This window comes from Salvelinus namaycush, chromosome 24 (genome assembly GCF_016432855.1).
Source record: "Salvelinus namaycush isolate Seneca chromosome 24, SaNama_1.0, whole genome shotgun sequence".
Lineage (NCBI taxonomy): Eukaryota > Metazoa > Chordata > Actinopteri > Salmoniformes > Salmonidae > Salvelinus > Salvelinus namaycush.
In genome coordinates this window covers 20,025,700-20,046,545 of record NC_052330.1, presented here as the reverse complement: position 1 = coordinate 20,046,545, position 20,846 = coordinate 20,025,700, and the positions used below count along the sequence as shown (strand labels likewise).

The following is a 20,846-nucleotide window of genomic DNA, read 5'->3' as shown; positions in this document are numbered from 1 at the left end:
TTGTGAATGCAACTGTTTATGTGAAATTGTTTTGTGTTATACTTGCAGCCCTGGTTGTCCTGAAAATGGTAAAACACTTAATTGTGAGGCTAAATATAAGGATAATGAAAGTCAAATAAATGAAAAGCCCATTTTTGCTGGGGTCTCGGGACAGATACTATAGGGTTAATGGCATGAATGGCAGGTCAATGTTGCTAAGTGATACACAAAAACAACAGCAACAACAATAAGAATAGTAGCTACTAGCTTTAATACTAAACCCACATAATGTGCTCTATCACATCAGACCTTTCCCCAAAAGTATACAAAGCAACTATGCAGAGGTTGTTGATTCTGCTCTTCACAAGTCCTCATTGTCAGCCCTAGCTATGTAAACACAGTTCCCAAAAACAGCACTAGAGCTGTATTGGAAAACCCCTCTACGTTTCTCTGTCTCTCTCTGTCTATCTCTCTGTCACTCTCTCGATCTCTCTTTAAAATCTTATTTGCCCAAATAATGCATGACCATTACGCGTTGCCACAAAGATCTGAATTGACCAGCTAAACAGACTCCTTATCTTTACAGTTCAATACAATCACCATGATGTCCCCTATGTCCAAGACGCTATTTGAGATAGACGAGAAGGATGCATGAATTACTCAAAAAACGAGCGCTAAACCCACCTAAGACGAGGGTGTCAATAGCACAGAACCGAGATGCAACTGCTTTGAATATCACAGTCTGTCTGTGCAATTGGACGTTTGCCTTTAGAACAAGTCATATCTAATAGGAATAATGACGGAATGCTATATTTAATAAAAATGTATTACATAGACTGCTGCGCCACTACAGACCCGGGTTCAATCCCGGGCTGTATCACAACCGGCCGTGATCTGGAGTCCCATAGGGCCCCAGCATCGTCCAAGTTTGGCCGGCGTAGGCCGTCATTGTAAATAAGAATTTGTTCTTAACTGACTTGCCTATTTAAATAAATACAAAATACAAAATAATGACTGAGTATCATTCTCCATATTTTCAAGCATAATATATATATATATATATGCATGTGTATGTGTAGCAGTAAGGTCTAGTAGGTAAAACAGGCTGAGGTGATTTTCCCTCCAACAGCAGTGTGTTGGTTAGGATAAATAATCATTAACAGGGAATAGACTCACACTTCACTGAGCTGGTGTTAAGAGAGAGGACATCAGTGTCCAGGGCCACACACACACACACACATACTACTTCTCTTATCAACAGAAACACTTCACATCACTGCATGCTGAAGACTTCAGCTGGGCAGTCGTTTTAAACTATGGATTCTAAACATTGATCTCACTGCAGTCAAACAGGCCTGGATCACACACATAGGCCTTTATTGTGGGTGTGCCCTTGTGTTTAATCACTGTTGTTTGCCTAAATATGGCTAGGATGTTTGTCAGATTTTATAGAGATTTTGTGAGAATAAGATGGCCTGAGAGTGTAATACTTAAAACTTGTCTCATCGCGCGCTAGCGACTCCTCAACTTTCAGCTTCATTAAATAGTACCCGCAAAACACCAGTCTCAACGTCAACCGTGAAGAGGCGACTCCGGGATGCTGGCCTTATAGGCAGAGTTGCAAAGAAAAAGCCATATCTCAGACTGGCCAATAAAAAGAAAAGATTAAGATGGGCAAAAAAACACAGACACTGGACAGAGGAACTCTGCCTAGAAGTCCAGCATCTCCACGTCATCCACGGTTGACGTGGAGAGTGGGCTACCTGCCGGAATGGATATAACCACAGGCAAAGTCCTTGAGGAAAACCTGGTTCAGTCGGCTTTCCACAAGACAATGGGAGAAGAATTCACCCTTCAGCAGGACAATAACCTAAAACATAAGGCCAAATCTACACTGGAGTTGCTAACCAAGAAGACAGTGAATATTCCTGAGTGGCCTAGTTACAGTTTTGACTTAAATCTGTTTGAAACTCTATGGCAAGACCTGAAAATGGTTGTCCAGCAATGATCAACAACCAATTTGACCGAATTTAATTAATGTAATTTCATTTAAGAATTTTGAAAAGAATAATGGGCAAATGTTGCACAATCCAGATGTGAAGCGCTCTTAGAGATATACCCAGAAAGATTCACAGCTATAATCTCTGCCAAAGGTGCTTCTACAAAGTATTGACTCAGGGGTGTGAATACTTATATAAATTATATATTTCTGTATTTTCAATCAATTTACAAAAATTTTGAAAAACATGTTTTCACTTTATTTTTATGGGTTATTGTGTGTAGGTAGATGAGTGAAAAAGACAAACTAAATGTAATACATTTTGAATTCAGGGTGTAACACAACAAAATGTGGACTAAGTCAAGGAGTGTGGATACTTTCTGTATGTGATCGTATACAAATGTCAAGGTACTGTATGTGATCGTATACAGTACACCCCCCCCCCCCCCCCCCCCGACCATCCGCTCAAGAAATAAACTGCTGAATATAGATGGTGATCCCTGGTATAGAGTATATGCACACACACACACCATCATCATCATTCTCATCTCTGCTGCACTTTTTAAACAGAGGGAGGCACTGCAAGGCTCCATGTCAGTTTCATGCATTAGTTTCAAGACAAGTTGAGGGGTAGACGTATCATAGTAAATGTCGATCCGGGACACTCCAATTAGTATGATATGTTACGTTGAGTTTGGCATGTATTCATTTCTGGATGTCCATCATCCATTTTGTATGATATGTTAGGAATTACAATTCACATATGTTACAAATTTGCAAAACATATGATATGTTATGAATTCCAATTTGTTGTGGCTAACATTAGCTTGGTGGCTAGGTGGCTAATGCTAACTTGAGCTATGTGGCTAACATGAGCTAAGCTAGGGGTTAAGGTTAGGGGCTAGGTTAAAGGGTTAAGGTTAGAGGAAAGGTTTGCTAACATACTAAATCAAATCTAAGTTTATTTGTCACGTGCGCCGAATACAACAGGTGTAGACCTTACAGTGAAATGCTTACTTACAGGCTCTAACCAATAGTGCAAAGAAAAAGGTATGTGTGTGTGTGTGTGTGTGTAGGTAAGTAAAGAAATAAAACAACAGTAAAAAGACATTTGAAAATAAGAGTAGCAAGGCTATATACAGACACCGGTTAGTCAGGCTGATTGAGGTAGTATGTACATGTAGATATGGTTAAAGTGACTATGCATACATGATGAACAGAAAGTAGCAGTAGCGTAAAAGAGGGGGTGGTGGGTGGCAGGACACAATGCAGATAGCCCGGTTAGCCAATGTGCAGGAGCACTAGTTGGTCGGCCCAATTGAGGTAGTATGTACATGAATGTATAGTTAAAGTGACTATGCATATATAATAAACAGAAAGTAGCAGCAGCGTAAAAATCAATCAATCAATCAAGTTTATTTTATATAGCCCTTCGTACATCAGCTAATATCTCGAAGTGCTGTACAGAAACCCAGCCTAAAACCCCAAACAGCAAGCAATGCAGGTGTAGAAGCACGGTGGCTAGGAAAAACTCCCTAGAAAGGCCAAAACCTAGGAAGAAACCTAGAGAGGAACCAGGCTATGAGGGGTGGCCAGTCCTCTTCTGGCTGTGCCGGGTGGAGATTATAACAGAACTATACCAAGATGTTCAAAATGTTCATAAGCGACAAGTATGGTCAAATAATAATCATGAATAATTTTCAGTTGGCTTTTCATAGCCGATCATTAAGAGTTGAAAACAGCAGGTCTGGGACAGGTGGCGGTTCCATAACCGCAGGCAGAACAGTTGAAACTGGAATAGCAGCAAGGCCAGGTGGACTGGGGACAGCAAGGAGTCATCATGCCCGGTAGTCCTGACGTATGGTCCTAGGGCTCAGGTCCTCCGAGAGAGAGAAAGAAAGAGAGAAGGAGAAAATTAGAGAGAGCCAAGATTTTCAAAATGTTCATAAATGACAAGCATGGTCAGATAATAATCAGGAATAAATGTCAGTTGGCTTTTCATAGCCAATCATTAAGAGTTGAAAACAGCAGGTCTGGGACAGGTAGGGGTTCCGTAACCGCAGGCAGAACAGTTGAAACTGGAATAGCAGCAAGGCCAGGCGGACTGGGGACAGCAAGGAGTCATCATGCCCGGTAGTCCTGACGTATGGTCCTAGGGCTCAGGTCCTCCGAGAGAGAGAAAGAAAGAGAGAAGGAGAAAATTAGAGAGAGCCAAGATTTTCAAAATGTTCATAAATGACAAGCATGGTCAGATAATAATCAGGAATAAATGTCAGTTGGCTTTTCATAGCCGATCATTAAGAGTTGAAAGCAGCAGGTCTGGGACAGGTAGGGGTTCCATAACCGCAGGCAGAGCAGTTGAAACTGGAACAGCAGCAAGGCCAGGTGGACTGGGGACAGCAAGGAGTCATCATGCCCGGTTTGCCGTGACGTATGGTCCTAGGGCTCAGGTTCTCAGAGAGAGAGAAAGAAAGAGAGAACGAGAGAATTAGAGAGAGCATACTTAAATTCACACAGGACACTGGATAAGACAGGAGAAGTACTCCAGGTATAACCAACTGACCCTAGCCCCCCGACACATAAACTACTGCAGCATAAATACTGGAGGCTGAGACAGGAGCGGTCAGGAGACACTGTGGCCCCATCCGAAGATACCCCCGGACAGGGCCAAACAGGAAGGAAAAACCCCACCCACTTTGCCAAAGCACAGCCCCCGCACCACTAGAGGGATATCTTCAACCACCAACTTACAATCCTGAGACAAGGCCGAGTATAGCCCACAAAGATCTCCACCACAGCACAAACCAAGGGGGGGTGCCAACCCAGACAGGAAGATCACGTCAGTAACTCAACCCACTCAAGTGACGCACCCCTCCCAGGGACGGCATGAAAGAGCACCAGTAAGCCAGTGACTCAGCCCCTGTAATAGGGTTAGAGGCAGAGAATCCCAGTGGAGAGAGGGGAACCGGCCAGGCAGAGACAGCAAGGGCGGTTCGTTGCTCCAGAGCCTTTCCGTTCACCTTCACACTCCTGGGCCAGACTACACTCAATCATATGACCTACTGAAGAGATAAGTCTTCAGTAAAGACTTAAAGGTTGAGACCGAGTCTGCGTCTCTCACATGGGTAGGCAGACCGTTCCATAAAAATGGAGATCTATAACCCCTCAAAAGAGGGGTTGGGGGGGCACACAATGCAAATAGTCCGGGTAGCCATTTGATTACCTGTTCAGGAGTCTTATGGCATGGGGGTAAAAACTGTTGAGAGCCTTTTTGTCAAAAAGGCTTCTCAACAGTTTGAGAGTAGTTGCAAAGTTGCTAATTAGCTAAAATGCAAAAGTTTCTTGACCCCAACCAACCACCCTATTTTTGTTTTGGCCTTAGGTAACCTTCTATCTTATGTAACCATAACAAACGTAACATATATGATACTAATTTGAGTGTCCTGGATATACATTTTACTATGTTACGTCTAGTCTATGAGACCAGGCTGCAACCAACCAGGTCTCAAAGCATTTCGTATTATTCTGTACGTAAATCTGTGAAACTCCATTCACATTTGTTATGTTTCGTATGGTATGTATTACTTTGTGGATGTCTATCACCCGTTCTATATTATATTTTACGAAATACAATTACGAACTTTCAAAACATACAATATGTTACGAATTTGAAAAACGTATGTTACGAATTCTAGCTAGGTGGCTAATGTTAGCTAGCTGGCTAACGTTAGCTAAGGAAAGGAAAGGTCAGTTGTACAACTGAATGTATTCAACTGAAATGCTCAGGGGAAGAATGACAGATTTTTACCTTGTCAGCTCGGGGATTCGATCGATGCTCCTACCCACCAGGCTACCTGCTGCCCCTAGGCTAGGGGTTATGGGTTAGAGTTAGGGGGTTAGCTAAAAGGGCTAAGATTAGAGTTAGGGGAAGGGTTAGCTAAAAGGGTTAAGGTTAGGGTTAGGGGAAGGGTTAGCTAACATGCTAAATACAGTAGTTGCAAAGTAGCTAAAAAGTAGTAAGTAGTTGAAAAGTTGCTAAATTGCTGAAGTTGTCCGTGATGTGATTTGAACTCGCAACCTTTGGGTTGCTAGGTGTTCGTTTTTGCCATGTCTTATGTAACCATATCAAACGTATCATATCAAACTAATTTGAGTGTCCTGGATTTACATTTACCAGGATTTACATTTACTATGTTACGTCTAGTCTATGAGACCAGGCTGTGTGAGAAGGACCAGATCACTTGACAGGCATTGGCTAATAAGAATTGAGATATCTGAGTGAGCCATGTGAGTGAGAGGTGCTTCGGATCGTGGTGATTGGCAGCCGTAATTAAAATATTCAGCCCAAGGGCACAACAGCCACTTTGGCCGCAAGGCATGGATTCTTTTACGGGGCATTACGGCCACACAAGGGGGCCGTTGATGCCGCTGGGAAATTCGAGGCCGGGTCTCTGGGCAAGGAAAGGCTGAAGACCCCTGTTCTAGCTAATAGGCTATGTTAGAGTTTACACTTCCTCTTTCAATTATAATGTGGAGAGATCAAAGAAATTAAAAACTATCTACCAAATCCATTCATTTTAAAATGTTGATTACTTCTCCTTGCCATTATCATTCACCTGATGATAAGACAAGACGTGAACTTTTTTTTTTTGCGAACATATGATGGGTGTCCCAGGATCACCGGTCTGCCCGGGCAAGGAAATGTTGAATACCCCGGCTCTTTCATGTTAAGTGTGTTCAGGTGTGTTGGCTGCGCCCACTAATTGCCCACAGCTGATCTTAATGAGTGCTTGTTTCCTATGAAATGGTGTCTGGTGACTGTTTGAATAGACTAAACAGAGAAGAGGAAGCTAAAGGTTTAACTCTCGCCGAAATCTGTCCAAAATATGCCCAATGCGTTTCTCTGGCCTTATTTTGGACCTAAGCTTGTCGCCTGCCTTCCCGCCATTGGGACAACAACTCCCATTGCTAGGCCGGAGACATGAGCATAATGTCATTATATACAGATCTCTGACTAAAATGAACAGCTTGGTATGCTTAAAAACATGGCATGCTGCTCCATCCTGGTGGAGTACAGAAGATCATGCATTTGAATCTCACTGATGTCATGTCACAATAAAAAGGAAATGTGTTCTCATGATTACTGTCTAAGAAAATAAATGTCTATCTGTGCTTGGAGTTTAAAAAAGTTAACCCAAAATAACCTAGCAGTGTTATTAAAAGTGTTATTGAAGGTTTTAAGGAATTTATTCAAAAATCTCCAAATAACCTAGCATTTCCGTTCTCAGAGTGTTAATAAAACTTCCCCGGGAAACTTTCAAGGAACCAGAGTAAAACGTTCTCAGAACCTCCCTGCAACCTAAAAATAAACATTCCCAGAACAGGCTAAATGTTCACTTCTGTTCTCAGAATATAAAAAATATGTCTTTGTTCAAAACATGTAGACCTAATGGTTTCATAATGAGCTGCATATCAGATTTAAGTTTGTATGTTATTTTGGTGTTCATTGTGCATGAATCATCTTTAAAGTGGCAATCTGCAGTTGCAAAATACATTTTGGGACTTTTTAGGTTATACAGTACTTTTATATACTTTTTAACCAGTAGTTCCGAAAGTAGCGCTCACAAACTAAAAGTGGTCCCAGAAAATTGCGTACTACGTCACATATATACAGATATATGCACCAGATCATTGTGCTCTCACTCTCTCGCACTGCTGTGTGTGCCTCTTGCTAGCTGTCACTCAAATGGGCGAGGGGCTGAAGCGCATTGGCTAGAACTCGAATTACTTGGGGGCTAGCCCACGTGGAGGAAAATGGCACAGCACATTGGCCAATAAAACAGTCACTTTCAAACTAGGGATTGGTGTCTAATTGAGGTAAAACAGTAATTCTACTCATAAATTATGCATGTATGAACTATACATTGACACATCCAGCCCAAAGTGGGAGGTTTAAAAAAGACTTTGAAATCACCAAAATTCCAGAGCATGTCTTTAAGTAATGATATTGTTGCATCCTCGCTATATGAGCCACGTTACAATTCCCACCAACTGGGTAACATTGAGAGTGGTTACATTTCTCCAGCACCATCCCTAAGTTATTGATCAAAACAGTGTCTGGGTTATCGCTTTGTTATTGTTTGAACTGCAGATTGCCCTTTAATGTAGGCCTAGTTTGGGCACTTTTGTAGACTTCACCACAGCAAAGGTTCAACTTTGCATCTCTCTCTCTCTCAAGTGAAAAGAGAATAGCAATAGAGAATGGAAATGCTACGTAAGCCCTGCCCATCTCACCTTTCCCTCTCTTCCTTATCTCCCTCTACACTCTCATGTAATTGCAGGGCTACAGCACACAGCATCATCTGCTGGCTGACTAAATGATTGACGATCAGTGAATCACTTACTTCTCTAGGAGAAATACCACAGAGTTTTTTCCTGAATAAAGTGAGAGAGAAAAAATTGACTTGGAAAGCAGACAATTGATATTAGGTAGAAAAAATATAGAAAAATATACAGACTGGCAGGTAAGCTAAAATAGACTACATACATAGGCTTAAGCCTATAGGCTACTGATATAAACAAAATGAAATTCAAGGAAATCCTTGAGCTATTGATTGTTCTTGTCCTGGTCTAACCTCACGTATCTTTTTGTAGGTTGGTTAACTCAGTTAAACCTAATTAGGTGACCAGTGTGGACGGTCCTAATGTAAAACGTGAGGGAATGGGAATGTTTTTCCCTCAGAGGAACACTGGGATACAGACAGGACCACCGGATTCACATGTGACCACAGTGCAGTCCAGTGATTTAGATTACAAACAAAGATTATGGACAAGATACATGTCTCTCCGACCTCACAATGATAGTCGTTGTCCACAAAGCGGCACGGCGGGCTGTTTAGCTCCCGCGTATCTTTTTTTTGTAATCCTTTTTGAATATTCGATGAGGGTTGTTGACATCAAACGCCTGTATTCAATGGAGAGAGATGGTAAGCTACTAGCCTTCTCATTCCATGAATATGCATAGCCATCCAATATAAAGTGTTTTTTCTAAAAGTTGTCTGGATGTCATGTGTACTACATATATCAGTACACTCATAGCAATTTAAGGATTACAAAACTTCTATTTGATCAAATAAACCTCACATAGCGAATTTGCCATTCATTTTTTTGGTTGACCAAATTCAACACTCTCATTAACAAAAACTCCTTGCTTGGCTAAATAACAAAACAATTCCACCTGGCCGGAGGGAGACAGATTTTTGGCCGAGTTGGGCCTCTCTCTTCCTCTTCCTCTCTGTTAGAACTCTCTCACATCCTATGGGTCACTTTCTATCTTCAGCATTTACTGATAGATATCATAAATTGAAACATCTTTCCTTTCTACTCTACCTGCTACCGATGTCGTTCTTCTGGGAGCTGCTCAATGCAAAAACCATTGGAGAGCTACGAGCTCTTGCCAACAGATTATATTCTGCTGAAACTAGGCTGTGTGCGGCATGCATGTGAATATATTTCACATACTTTGTGTTTGTGTATGCTACTTTGTGCTTGATTTCTCTATTGTACAAAATAATTGATACTGCATATACAGTTGAAGTCGGAAGTTTACATACACCTTAGCCAAATACATTTAAACTCAGTTTTTCACAATTCCTGACATTTAATCTCAGTACAAATTCCCTGTTTTAGGTCAGTTAGGATCACAACTTTATTTGAAGAATGCGAAATGTCAGAATAATAGTAGAGAGAACAATTTATTTGAGCTTTTATTTCTTTCATCACATTCCCAGTGTGTCAGAAGTTTACAAACACTCAATTAGTATTTGGTAGCACTGCCTTTAAATGGTTTAACTTGGGTCAAACGTTTTGGGTGGCCTTCCACAATAATTTGGGTGAATTTTGGCCCATTCCTCCTGACAGAGCTGGTGTAACTGATTCAGGTTTGTAGGCCTCCTTGCTCGCACATCCTTTTTCAGTTGTGCACACAAATTTTCTGTAGGATTGAGGTCAGGACTTTGTGCTAGCCACTCCAATACCTTGACTTTGTCGTCCTTAAGCCATTTTGCCACCACAACTTTGGAGGTATGCTTGGGGTCATTGTCCATTTGGAAGACCCATTTGCAACCAAGCTTTAACTTGTTGCTTCAATATATCCACATCAATTTCCTCCCTCATGATGCCATCTATTTTGTGAAGTGCACCAGTCCCTCCTGCAGCAAAGCACCCCCACAACATGATGCTGTCACCCAAGTGCTTCACGGATGGGATGGTGTTCTTCGGCTTGCAAGCCTCCTCCTTTTTCCTCCGAACATAACGATGGTCATTATGGCCAAACAGTTCTATTTTTGTTTCACCAGACCAAAGGACATTTCTCCAAAAAGTACAATCTTTGTCCCCATGTGCAGTTGCAAACCGTAGTCTGGCTTTTTTAATGGCGGTTTTGGAGCAGTGGCTTCTTCCTTGCTGAGCGGCATTTCAGGTTATGTTGATATAGGACTTGTTTTACTGTGGATATAGATACTTTTGTACCTGTTTCCTCCAGCATCTTCCCAAGGTCCTTTGCTCTTGTTCTGAGATTGATTGCACTTTTCGCACACCAAAGTACGTTCATCTCTAGGAGAAGAACGCGTCTCCTTCCTGAGCAGTATGACAGCTGCGTGGTCCTATGGTGTTTATATTTGCGTACTGTTGTTTGTACAGATGAACGTAGTACCTTCAGGCATTTGGAAATTGCTCCCAATGATGAACCAGACTTGTGGACATCTACAAAAAAAATCTGAGGTCTTGGCTGATTTCTTTTGATTTTCCCATGATGTCAAGCAAAGAGGCACTGAATTTGAAGGTAGGCCTTGAAATACATCCACAGGTACACCTCCAATTGACTCAAATGATGTCAATTAGCCTATCAGAAGCTTCTAAAGCCATGACATCATTTTCTGGAATTTTCCAAGCTGTTTAAAGGCACAGTCAACTTAGTGTATGTAAACTTCTGACCCACTGGAATTGTGATACATTGAATTATAAGTGAAATAATTTGTCCGTAAACAATTGTTGGAAATATTACTTGTGTCATGCACAAAGTAGTTGTCCAAACCGACTTGCCAAAACTATAGTTTGTTAACAAGAAATTTGTGGAGTGGTTGAAAAATTTGTTTTAATGACTCCAACCTAAGTGTATGTAAACTTCCAACTTCAACTGTACCTTCACTCCACTACCTAGCTAGCACATTTGGTTCCTTGGAAATTGCAGGAATATTTTTGGTTTCACATTGGTTGTTTACTGACCAGTGAACTTAAAAAAAAAAAAAAAAATCTGAGAACAGAAGTGAAACTTTCACCTGTTCTGGGAACGTTTATTTTTAGCTTACAGGGAGGTACTGAGATTGGTTTACTCTGGTTCCTTGAACGTTTTCCTGGGAGGTTTTATTAACATAAATTATTGGTTATTTGGAGGTTTTTGAATAACTTCCTTAGAACTTTCACTAAATGTTTCAATAATACTTTTAATAACACTGCTATCTTATTTTGGGTTAACTTTTTTGAACCCCAAGCACAGATAGGACACATGGAAATTAATTTACGTAAGCATTAATCATTCAAACAAATTTATATTTTATTGTAACACAGCATCAGTGAGATTCAAACCTATAATCTTCTGTTGTCTAATTAGTCTACTAATTAGTCCACTGTGCCACCAGTGTCACGCCCTGACCTTAGTATTCTTTGTTTTCTTTATTTATTTTGGTTAGGTCAGGGTGTGACGAGGGTGGTATGTGTGTTTTTGTCTTGTGTCTGTGTGGTCCTATGGTGTTTATATTTGCGTACTGTTGTTTGTACAGATGAACGTAGTACCTTCAGGCATTTATTCAGGCATTTACAGGCATTACAGGCATTTTTCAGGCATTTACGTTATTTCTTAACATTCTCTGAACTATTTGAGAATATTCCCAATGTCAACCTAGTTGGAGAATGTTCCTAGAACATTACCAAAATTGAAATTAAATGTAACCATGTTTGAACTTTTAGGAAATGTTCTGTTAAAGTAATAAAAGGCAAGAAAATTGTTTTTTTGTCAAGTTCCTTAAATGTGCCAAGCAACAATCTTGCATCAATCCCATAAAGTAAGGTAAGTAACTTTATTGTGTCAAACAGATTACGTTTTCTTTGCCATTTCCGAAACGTAGAAATGATTAAGACATGGATTTAATGTCGTAATGTTAGCAAGGTACCCAAAAGTAGTTCTAATTCATGTTTTCATTTTATTAGCTAAACAAAACTTGTTTAAACAGCGAAATTGTCACGTAAATCAGCCTTGTTTGCATAGCTATGATGAAAATAATGTCATTTAGGCTGTAATGATCTCCAAAATTCTAATCATTAGGTCATCACACCATTGATATCGCAACGGACACTAATAGTTTAGCGACACAATTTGGCCGGGGGACATTATTTGGCATGACAGGCCCACCACAGCACAGCTCTACCAGACCAGGCCCACCTCAGCACAGCACAACCAGACCCGGCCCGGCCCATCACAGCACAGCTCTACAAGTCCAGGCCCACTTCAACTCATCCCAGCACTACACAGCACCGACTACTACTCTAGGGTCTGCACTGTTGAGGGTAGTGCACCACATGATGCAGTCCACGCCATGTATCATTCACATCATATGCTGAGAGTTTGGAGCTTTGCCAGCCACACTGTCCTCTGCACCACCCTTCTCAGTTCCCTCACAACCTCCCTCCCAGGCTAGTTACGGTTACCCTCCCTACTCCCATTGTCACGACCGTGTGTAGAGACGGACCAAGATGCAGCGGAGGTTGAGTTCCACATCTTTATTTCGAAGTGAAACTTTAGCAAAACAAAACAATAAAGAAACAACGAAACGTGACTAAGTGGTGCACATGCACAAAACACAAAATAATATCCCACAAACACAGGTGGGAAAAACAGCTACTTAAATATGATCCCCAATTAGACACAACGATTACCAGCTGCCTCTAATTGGGAATCATACAAATCACCAACATAGAAATAATAACCTAGAACCCCACATAGAAATAATAAACTAGAATACCCCCCCAGTCACGCCCTGACCTACTTCACCATTCACCATAGAGAAACAATGGCTCTCTATGGTCAGGGCGTGACAGTACCCCCCCCCCCCCACAAAGGTGCGGACTCCGGCCGCAAAACCTGAAGCCAAATAGGGAGGGTAGGGGGGTGATTAGTGACGGTGGCGGCTCTGGTGCGGGACGAAGTACCCGCTCAACCCGCTGATCCGCCAGCATCGGGGGCCATTCAAAGGGTAAATGGGAAAGACAAAAGATTGAAGTGCCTTTGAACAGGGTATGGTAATAAGTGCCAGGCGCACCTGTTTGTGTCAGGAGCTTCTTACATTTGATGTTTTGGTGCGTCCAGGGCGGTTCAGAAAGCTGACTTAGGACCTTATTATTGATGAATATACACTGCTCAAAAAAATAAAGGGAACACTTAAACAACACAATGTAACTCCAAGTCAATCACACTTCTATGAAATCCAACTGTCCACTTAGGAAGCAACACTGATTGACAATAAATTTCACATGCTGTTGTGCAAATGGAATAGACAAAAGGTGGAAATTATAGGCAATTAGCAAGACACCCCCAAAAAAGGAGTGATTCTGCAGGTGGTGACCACAGACCACTTCTCAGTTCCTATGCTTCCTGGCTGATGTTTTGGTCACTTTTGAATGCTGGCGGTGCTCTCACTCTAGTGGTAGCATGAGACGGAGTCTACAACCCACACAAGTGGCTCAGGTAGTGCAGTTCATCCAGGATGGCACATCAATGCGAGCTGTGGCAAAAAGGTTTGCTGTGTCTGTCAGCGTAGTGTCCAGAGCATGGAGGCGCTACCAGGAGACAGGCCAGTACATCAGGAGACGTGGAGGAGGCCGTAGGAGGGCAACAACCCAGCAGCAGGACCGCTACCTCCGCCTTTGTGCAAGGAGGTGCACTGCCAGAGCCCTGCAAAATGACCTCCAGCAGGCCACAAATGTGCATGTGTCAGCATATGGTCTCACAAGGGGTCTGAGGATCTCATCTCGGTACCTAATGGCAGTCAGGCTACCTCTGGCGAGCACATGGAGGGCTGTGCGGCCCCACAAAGAAATGCCACCCCACACCATGACTGACCCACCGCCAAACCGGTCATGCTGGAGGATGTTGCAGGCAGCAGAACGTTCTCCACGGCGTCTCCAGACTCTGTCACGTCTGTCACATGTGCTCATGTGCTCAGTGTGAACCTGCTTTCATCTGTGAAGAGCACAGGGCGCCAGTGGCGAATTTGCCAATCTTGGTGTTTTCTGGCAAATGCCAAACGTCCTGCACGGTGCTGGGCTGTAAGCACAACCCCCACCTGTGGACGTCGGGCCCTCATACCACCCTCATGGAGTCTGTTTCTGACCGTTTGAGCAGACACATGCACATTTGTGGCCTGCTGGAGGTCATTTTGCAGGGCTCTGGCAGTGCACCTCCTGGCACAAAGGCGGAGGTAGCGGTCCTGCTGCTGGGTTGTTGCCCTCCTACGGCCTCCTCCACGTCTCCTGATGTACTGGCCTGTCTCCTGGTAGCGCCTCCATGCTCTGGACACTACGCTGACAGACACAGCAAACCTTCTTGCCACAGCTCGCATTGATGTGCCATCCTGGATGAGCTGCACTACCTGAGCCACTTGTGTGGGTTGTAGACTCTGTCTCATGCTACCACTAGAGTGAGAGCACCGCCAGCATTCAAAAGTGACCAAAACATCAGCCAGGAAGCATAGGAACTGAGAAGTTGTCTGTGGTCACCACCTGCAGAATCACTCCTTTTTTGGGGGTGTCTTGCTAATTGCCTATAATTTCCACCTTTTGTCTATTCCATTTGCACAACAGCATGTGAAATGTATTGTCAATCAGTGTTGCTTCCTAAGTGGACAGTTTGATTTCACAGAAGTGTGATTGACTTGGAGTTACATTGTGTTGTTTAAGTGTTCCCTTTATTTTTTTGAGCAGTGTATATATTTTTTTATAACCGTGTTTTTCTTTCTGCTTGCATTTTGTATTTATATTTTGATGTGTGTGTTTTCTGTAATTTCTGTAATTCAGGGCTCATCTGTAAAAGAGACCTTGGTCTCAGTATGACTCAGTATAAAGAAATACAACAACAAAAATTCACATATACTACATATACACACACATGCATACCGACACAACACACACACAGCATATGCTTCTGCTACTCTGTTCTTTATACTAGTCTTATTATTATCTATCCTGGTACCTATACTCAGCTAGCACATACCTTTCTGAGAACAATATGCTTCTTAGAGCTTGGTGAGAGTGTGGTTGTCATATGATTATTTTGCATAAAACCTTCCCACAACTTTCTGGGAATGGTGCAGGATAGTTGCTTGGCTTTGGAACATTCTCACCACATTTAATGTAACACTTGTCGTCTGGAGAAGAAGAGGACCAAGGTGCAGCGTGGTAAGTGTTCATATTCTTTAATTAAATACGCAACACTAAACAAAAACAACAAACACGACAAACGAACAGTCCAGAAAGGTGAAAACAAACACTAAACCGGAAACAACCACCCACAAACACAGGTGGGAACAGGCTACCTAAATATGATTCTCAATCAGAGACAATGAATGACAGCTGCCTCTGATTGAGAACCATATCAGGCCAAACACACAGAAATACAACACAAGGACAACATAGAACACCAGACATAGAATGCCCACCCAAACTCACGCCCTGACCAACCAAAACAGAGACATAAAAAGGATCTCTAAGGTCAGGACGTGACAGTACCCCCCCCCCCCCAAAGGTGCGGACTCTGGCCGCAAAACCTGAACCTATAGGGGAGGGTCTGGGTGGGCATTTCACCGCGGTGGCGGCTCTGGTGCGGGACGTGGATCCCGCCCCACCTTAGTCTTGGCCCACTTAGGTGGCGCCCCTGGAGCGGGGACCCTTACCGCCGACCCCAGACTGGGGACCCTTGCAGCGGGCCCCGAATAGACGGGCGGCTCCGGCAGCTCCTGACTGACGGGCGGCTCCTGACTGACGGGCGGCTCCGGCAGCTCCTGACTGACGGGCGGCTCCGGCAGCTCCTGACTGACGGGAGACTCCGGCTGCTCCGGACAGGAGGGAGACTCCGGCTGCTCCGGACAAGAGGGAGACTCCGGCTGCTCCGGACAAGAGGGAGACTCCGGCTGCTCCGGACAAGAGGGCGACGCTGGAGGCTCCGGACTAGAGGGCGTCGCTGGAGGCTCCGGACTAACGTCCTTCGTTGGAGGCCTCATGCCATGGATCCTCACCGGAGGCTTCGTGCCCTGGATCCTCACTGGAGGCTTCATGCCATGGATCATCACTGGAGGCTTCGTGCCATGGATCATCACTGGAGGCTTCGTGCCATTGATCATCACTGGAGGCTTCGTGCCATTGATCATCACTGGAGGCTTCGTGCCATGGATTATCACTGGAGGCTTCTTGCCATTGATTATCACTGGAGGCTTCGTGCCATGGATCACCACTGGAGGCTTCTTGCCATGGCTCATCACTGGAGTGGAGAGACATACAGGAGGCCTGGTTCTGGGAGAAGGCACAGGACTCACCAGGCTGGGGAGACATGCAGGAGGGTTAGTGCTTAGCACAGGCACAGAACTCACCAGGCTGGGGAGACATGCAGGAGGCCTTGTCCTTGGCCGAGGCACCGGATGCACTGGACCGTGGAGGCGCAGTGGCGGTCTCGAGCGCAGAGCTAGCACCACTCGTCCTGGCTGGATCCCCCCTGTAGCCCGGCAAGTGCGGGGAGTTGGAATAGGCCGCACTGGGCTGTGCTGTCGAACTGGAGACACCGTGCGTAGGGCTGGTGCCGTACACCCCGGGCCAAGGAGACGCACAGGAGACCAGATGCGCTGAGCCAGCATCATCCTTCCTGGCTCGATGCCCACTCTAGCCCGGCCGATTCGAGGAGCTGCGATGTAACGCACCGGGCTATGCGTGCGCACTGGGGACACCGTGCGCTTCACCGCATAACACGGTGCCTGCCCAGTCACTCTCTCGCCACGGTAAGCACGAGGAGTTGGCTCAGGTCTCCTACCTGAGTCCGCCAATCTCCCCATGTGCCCCCCCCAAAAAAATTCTGGGGCTGCCTCTCGTGCACTTTTCCTCGCGCCAATTCCTCATAGCGTCGCCGCTCTGCTTTAGCTGCTCCATTCTATCACGCTGCTTGGTCCTTTGGTGGTGGGTGGTTCTGTAACGCTTGTCGTCTGGAGGAGAAGAAGAGGACCAAGGTGCAGCGTGGTAAGTGTTCATATTCTTTAATTAAATACGCAACACTAAACAAAAACAACAAACACGACAAACGAACAGTCCAGAAAGGTGAAAACAAACACTAAACCGGAAACAATCACCCACAAACACAGGTGGGAACAGGCTACATAAATATGATTCTCAATCAGAGACAATGAATGACAGCTGCCTCTGATTGAGAACCATATCAGGCCAAACACACATAAATACAACACAAGGACAACATAGAACATCCGACATAGAATGCCCACCCAAACTCACGCCCTGACCAACCAAAACAGAGACATAAAAAGGATCTCTAAGGTCAGGACGTGACATTTAAGGAACATTAGTTTAACAGAACATTTCCTAACAGTTCAAACATAGTCACATTTCATTTTAATTTGGTAATGTTCTTGGAATATTCTCCAACTGGGTTTACATTGGGAATGTTCTCAAATAGTTCAGAAATTGTTAAGAAACAACGTTCTTCTCTGGGAATGTCGTGGAAATTCTTACACAGGGACACTCAAAGTCAATCTTAAATGAATCATTGTTTATTATCAGCGCACTGGAGAGGTTCCAACAAACACAGAAATTGGTTTATAGAAAAGCACAAACAGAGAACACAGAAATAGAAAAGCACCAACATAAACATTTTCAGCACATGAATTTAAGCTTACCTACAAGCTTACTCATGGTTCTATTTAAAGTAATGTTCTCAAATTGTTCCAAGAACATTAACCCAATGAGTCATGGTACGATTTGGACTTCTAACCCCTTTTAAACATTGTGTGTTTGAGCTACATACTTCTAGGTTGCACCAATGGATTAGTCTATTTCTTCTTAGTCTGTGTGATTAACTACAACCTATTAAAAGCTATCTATGAAAAGCTTCTATTTTTAGTTTATTTAAAAAAACTTTTACCCCTTTTTCTTCCCAATTTCGTGGTATCCAATTGGTAGTTACAGTCTTGTCTCATCGCTGCAACTCCCGTACGGACTCATGTCCCCCGAAACACAACCCATCCAAGCCGCACTGCTTCTTGACACAATGCCCACTTAACCCGGAAGCCAGCCGCACCAATGTGTCGGAGGAAACACTGTCCACCTGGCGACCGTGTTAGCGTGCACTGTGCCTGGCCCGCCATAGGAGTCACTAGTGAGCAATGGGACAAGGACATCCCTGCCGGCCAAACCCTCCCTAACCCGGACGACGCTGGGCAAATTGTGCGCTGCCCCATGGGTCTCCCGGTCGCGGCCGGCTGTGACAGAGCCTGGACTCGAACCCAGAATCTCTAGTGGCACAGCCTTAGACCTCTGCACCACTCGGGAGGCCTATCTATGAAAAGCTGAGACTTGCACATCCTCATCTACACATATTCAGTGTAAATTGCTGAATTGTATTTACTTTGCCACTATCGGCCTATTTATTGCCATACCTCCTTACTTCATTTGCACACACTGTATACAGATTTTTCTATTGTGTTATTGACTGTATGTTTGTTTATCCGATGTGTAACTCTGTGTTGTTGTTTTTGGCACACTGATTTGCTTTATCTTGGCCAGGTCGCAGTTGTAAATGAGAACTTGTTCTCAACTGGCCTACCTGGTTAAATAAAGGTGAAATAAAATTTAAAAAATAATAAATTCAATGAAAAAAAATGTAAGTAATAAAAAAATTCCTGCAAATAACCTATAATTTTCATTCTCAGAGCGTTAATAAAGCCTCCCAGGAAAGCTTTCAAGGAACCAGAGTAAAATGTTCTCAGAACCTCCCTGCAACGTAAAAATTTATTTTCCAGAACAGGTGAGATTTTCACTTCTGTTCTAGGAACATTTAAAAAACGTTCAGTTTTACCGGTCAGGAAACGTATGGCTTCATTTCCACAACCAATGTGAAACCAAAAACATACATTCCCACAACTTCCAAGGATTCAAATGTGCGAGCTGGGTTGTTACTTTACCCTGGACATATGTACATATACTGTATATCTGGTACTTCCCTGAATATAGCTCCATTCTTGTGTATTTCATTAATTTTGTGTTAGGTCTACTATTTTTTTTGTGCATAGTTGGGAAGGGCTCATAAGCAAGCATTTCACGGTAAAGTATATACCAGTTGTATTCGGCGCATTTTACAGCTACATAATGTCCGGATAGACTACCTCATAACGGCAGTCCATGGGATACTGATGCTTGTAGCATGCATGTCACATTTAAGGGTCCAAGCCATGGGTTTAGACTAAAAATAATTAGAATTTTAGCTTAATGTTTTTTTCCAATCGAGTTTATGTATCGTTTGGCACTGTATGGAACATAAACACAGTTGACTCTACCGCTGCTGATCTGTTCCATTGCTTTTAAGCCTCCTACTTCCTAAACCAATCTTACTACATCTCATCCCAAGGCCTTGTAGCGCAGCAAAGTCTAGCCTACAAAGGCAGCTGTCAATGACCACGTTAGGCTGCGTTTCATTAGATTTTTTTATGGCGGTTTGATCGCGGGGGAGGCACTAGTAATGTCTTCGGTTTGGCTATTTGTTTCAAGTGTCTATAAATCTATAAATAAATATCTTTGCCAAAATTCGTCATCTCTCCCATGTCTTATTCGACTAGTAGTTGTTCTTAAATGTTTATTGCTTGCCTACATTTTACTCCCTCTATGTTTAATATAACACACACATACAAACCCCCATAAAAAAAAGGGAGGGGGGGGGGTGGCACGTGGGCTGTTCCTCGCTTTACAAACACGCTGCTTGCATAGTGTCTCAACCACTACCGGTTTCTCTAATATCACGGGTTCCGAGTCTCACCAGTCGGTAGTTAACATCAACAACCCGCTATTTCATCAGAATCATGAGGCTTTCTACACTTCGCCATGCCTGCCGCAATTTACCGACCCCATCCGTACACCAACCTCGTACGGGAGTCAGGGTGTTCGGCTTGGCGAAGAGATCTCTACCGCTAGGTCATTCCAGCAACAGCCAGTTGCTTCTCCGGGCTGCTAGTTCCATAAGCGGCACTACCTCCGCGGAAAAAGCACCCAAGTTAGGAAAGCAAACGGATGGACCGGGTTACGAAAATACTATCAGGTAAACAAAGCTTTTCAATATATTTCAGTCAATGTCTTTTTTTACCATTCGTAACATGAACGAATGGCCAACTCACTTATTTCCTGAATGTAGCCAACTAGGTAGTTGAGCCAGCTAACGTTAGCATCTTATTCGATGAATACAGCGAACATCCACGCTACTTGTAATGTTGTATTTCATGTAAGATGTAGTCAGTTTCATTAAAGTTGATGCAGTAGTTCGTCTTCATAATTTGGCTTGTAGCCAGCTGAGCTTCCCGCGTGTGATCGGCATATTTTAAGGAGCTGCTAACCAACTACTACCACCCAGCTGATGCAATTTTCCACTGTTCCTACTCCCATGCCCCTGGCATGTATGTTTCACACACGTGTAATTGCAACATATTGTAACAGATACATGAAAACGTTTCCGGTAAAGGCTACAAACAAATGTTCCACAATTAATTGTTTACAT

General features: G+C 43.5%; 1 protein-coding gene across 2 annotated transcripts in view; it reads left to right on the top strand.

Annotated features, from left to right (window-relative positions):
• Positions 1 to 20,051: 20,051 nt before the first annotated feature.
• Positions 20,052 to 20,846, top strand: part of mthfd1l (methylenetetrahydrofolate dehydrogenase (NADP+ dependent) 1 like) — a 76,668-nt gene continuing 75,873 nt past the window's right edge. The window contains exon 1 of one of the 2 annotated variants that reach the window (XM_038962308.1): positions 20,052 to 20,393. In XM_038962308.1, coding sequence (XP_038818236.1) covers positions 20,158 to 20,393 — 236 coding nt within the window. In that variant the 5' untranslated portion in view covers positions 20,052 to 20,157. The remainder of the gene's footprint in view (positions 20,394 to 20,846) is intronic. The other variant, XM_038962309.1, reaches the window with a different exon arrangement.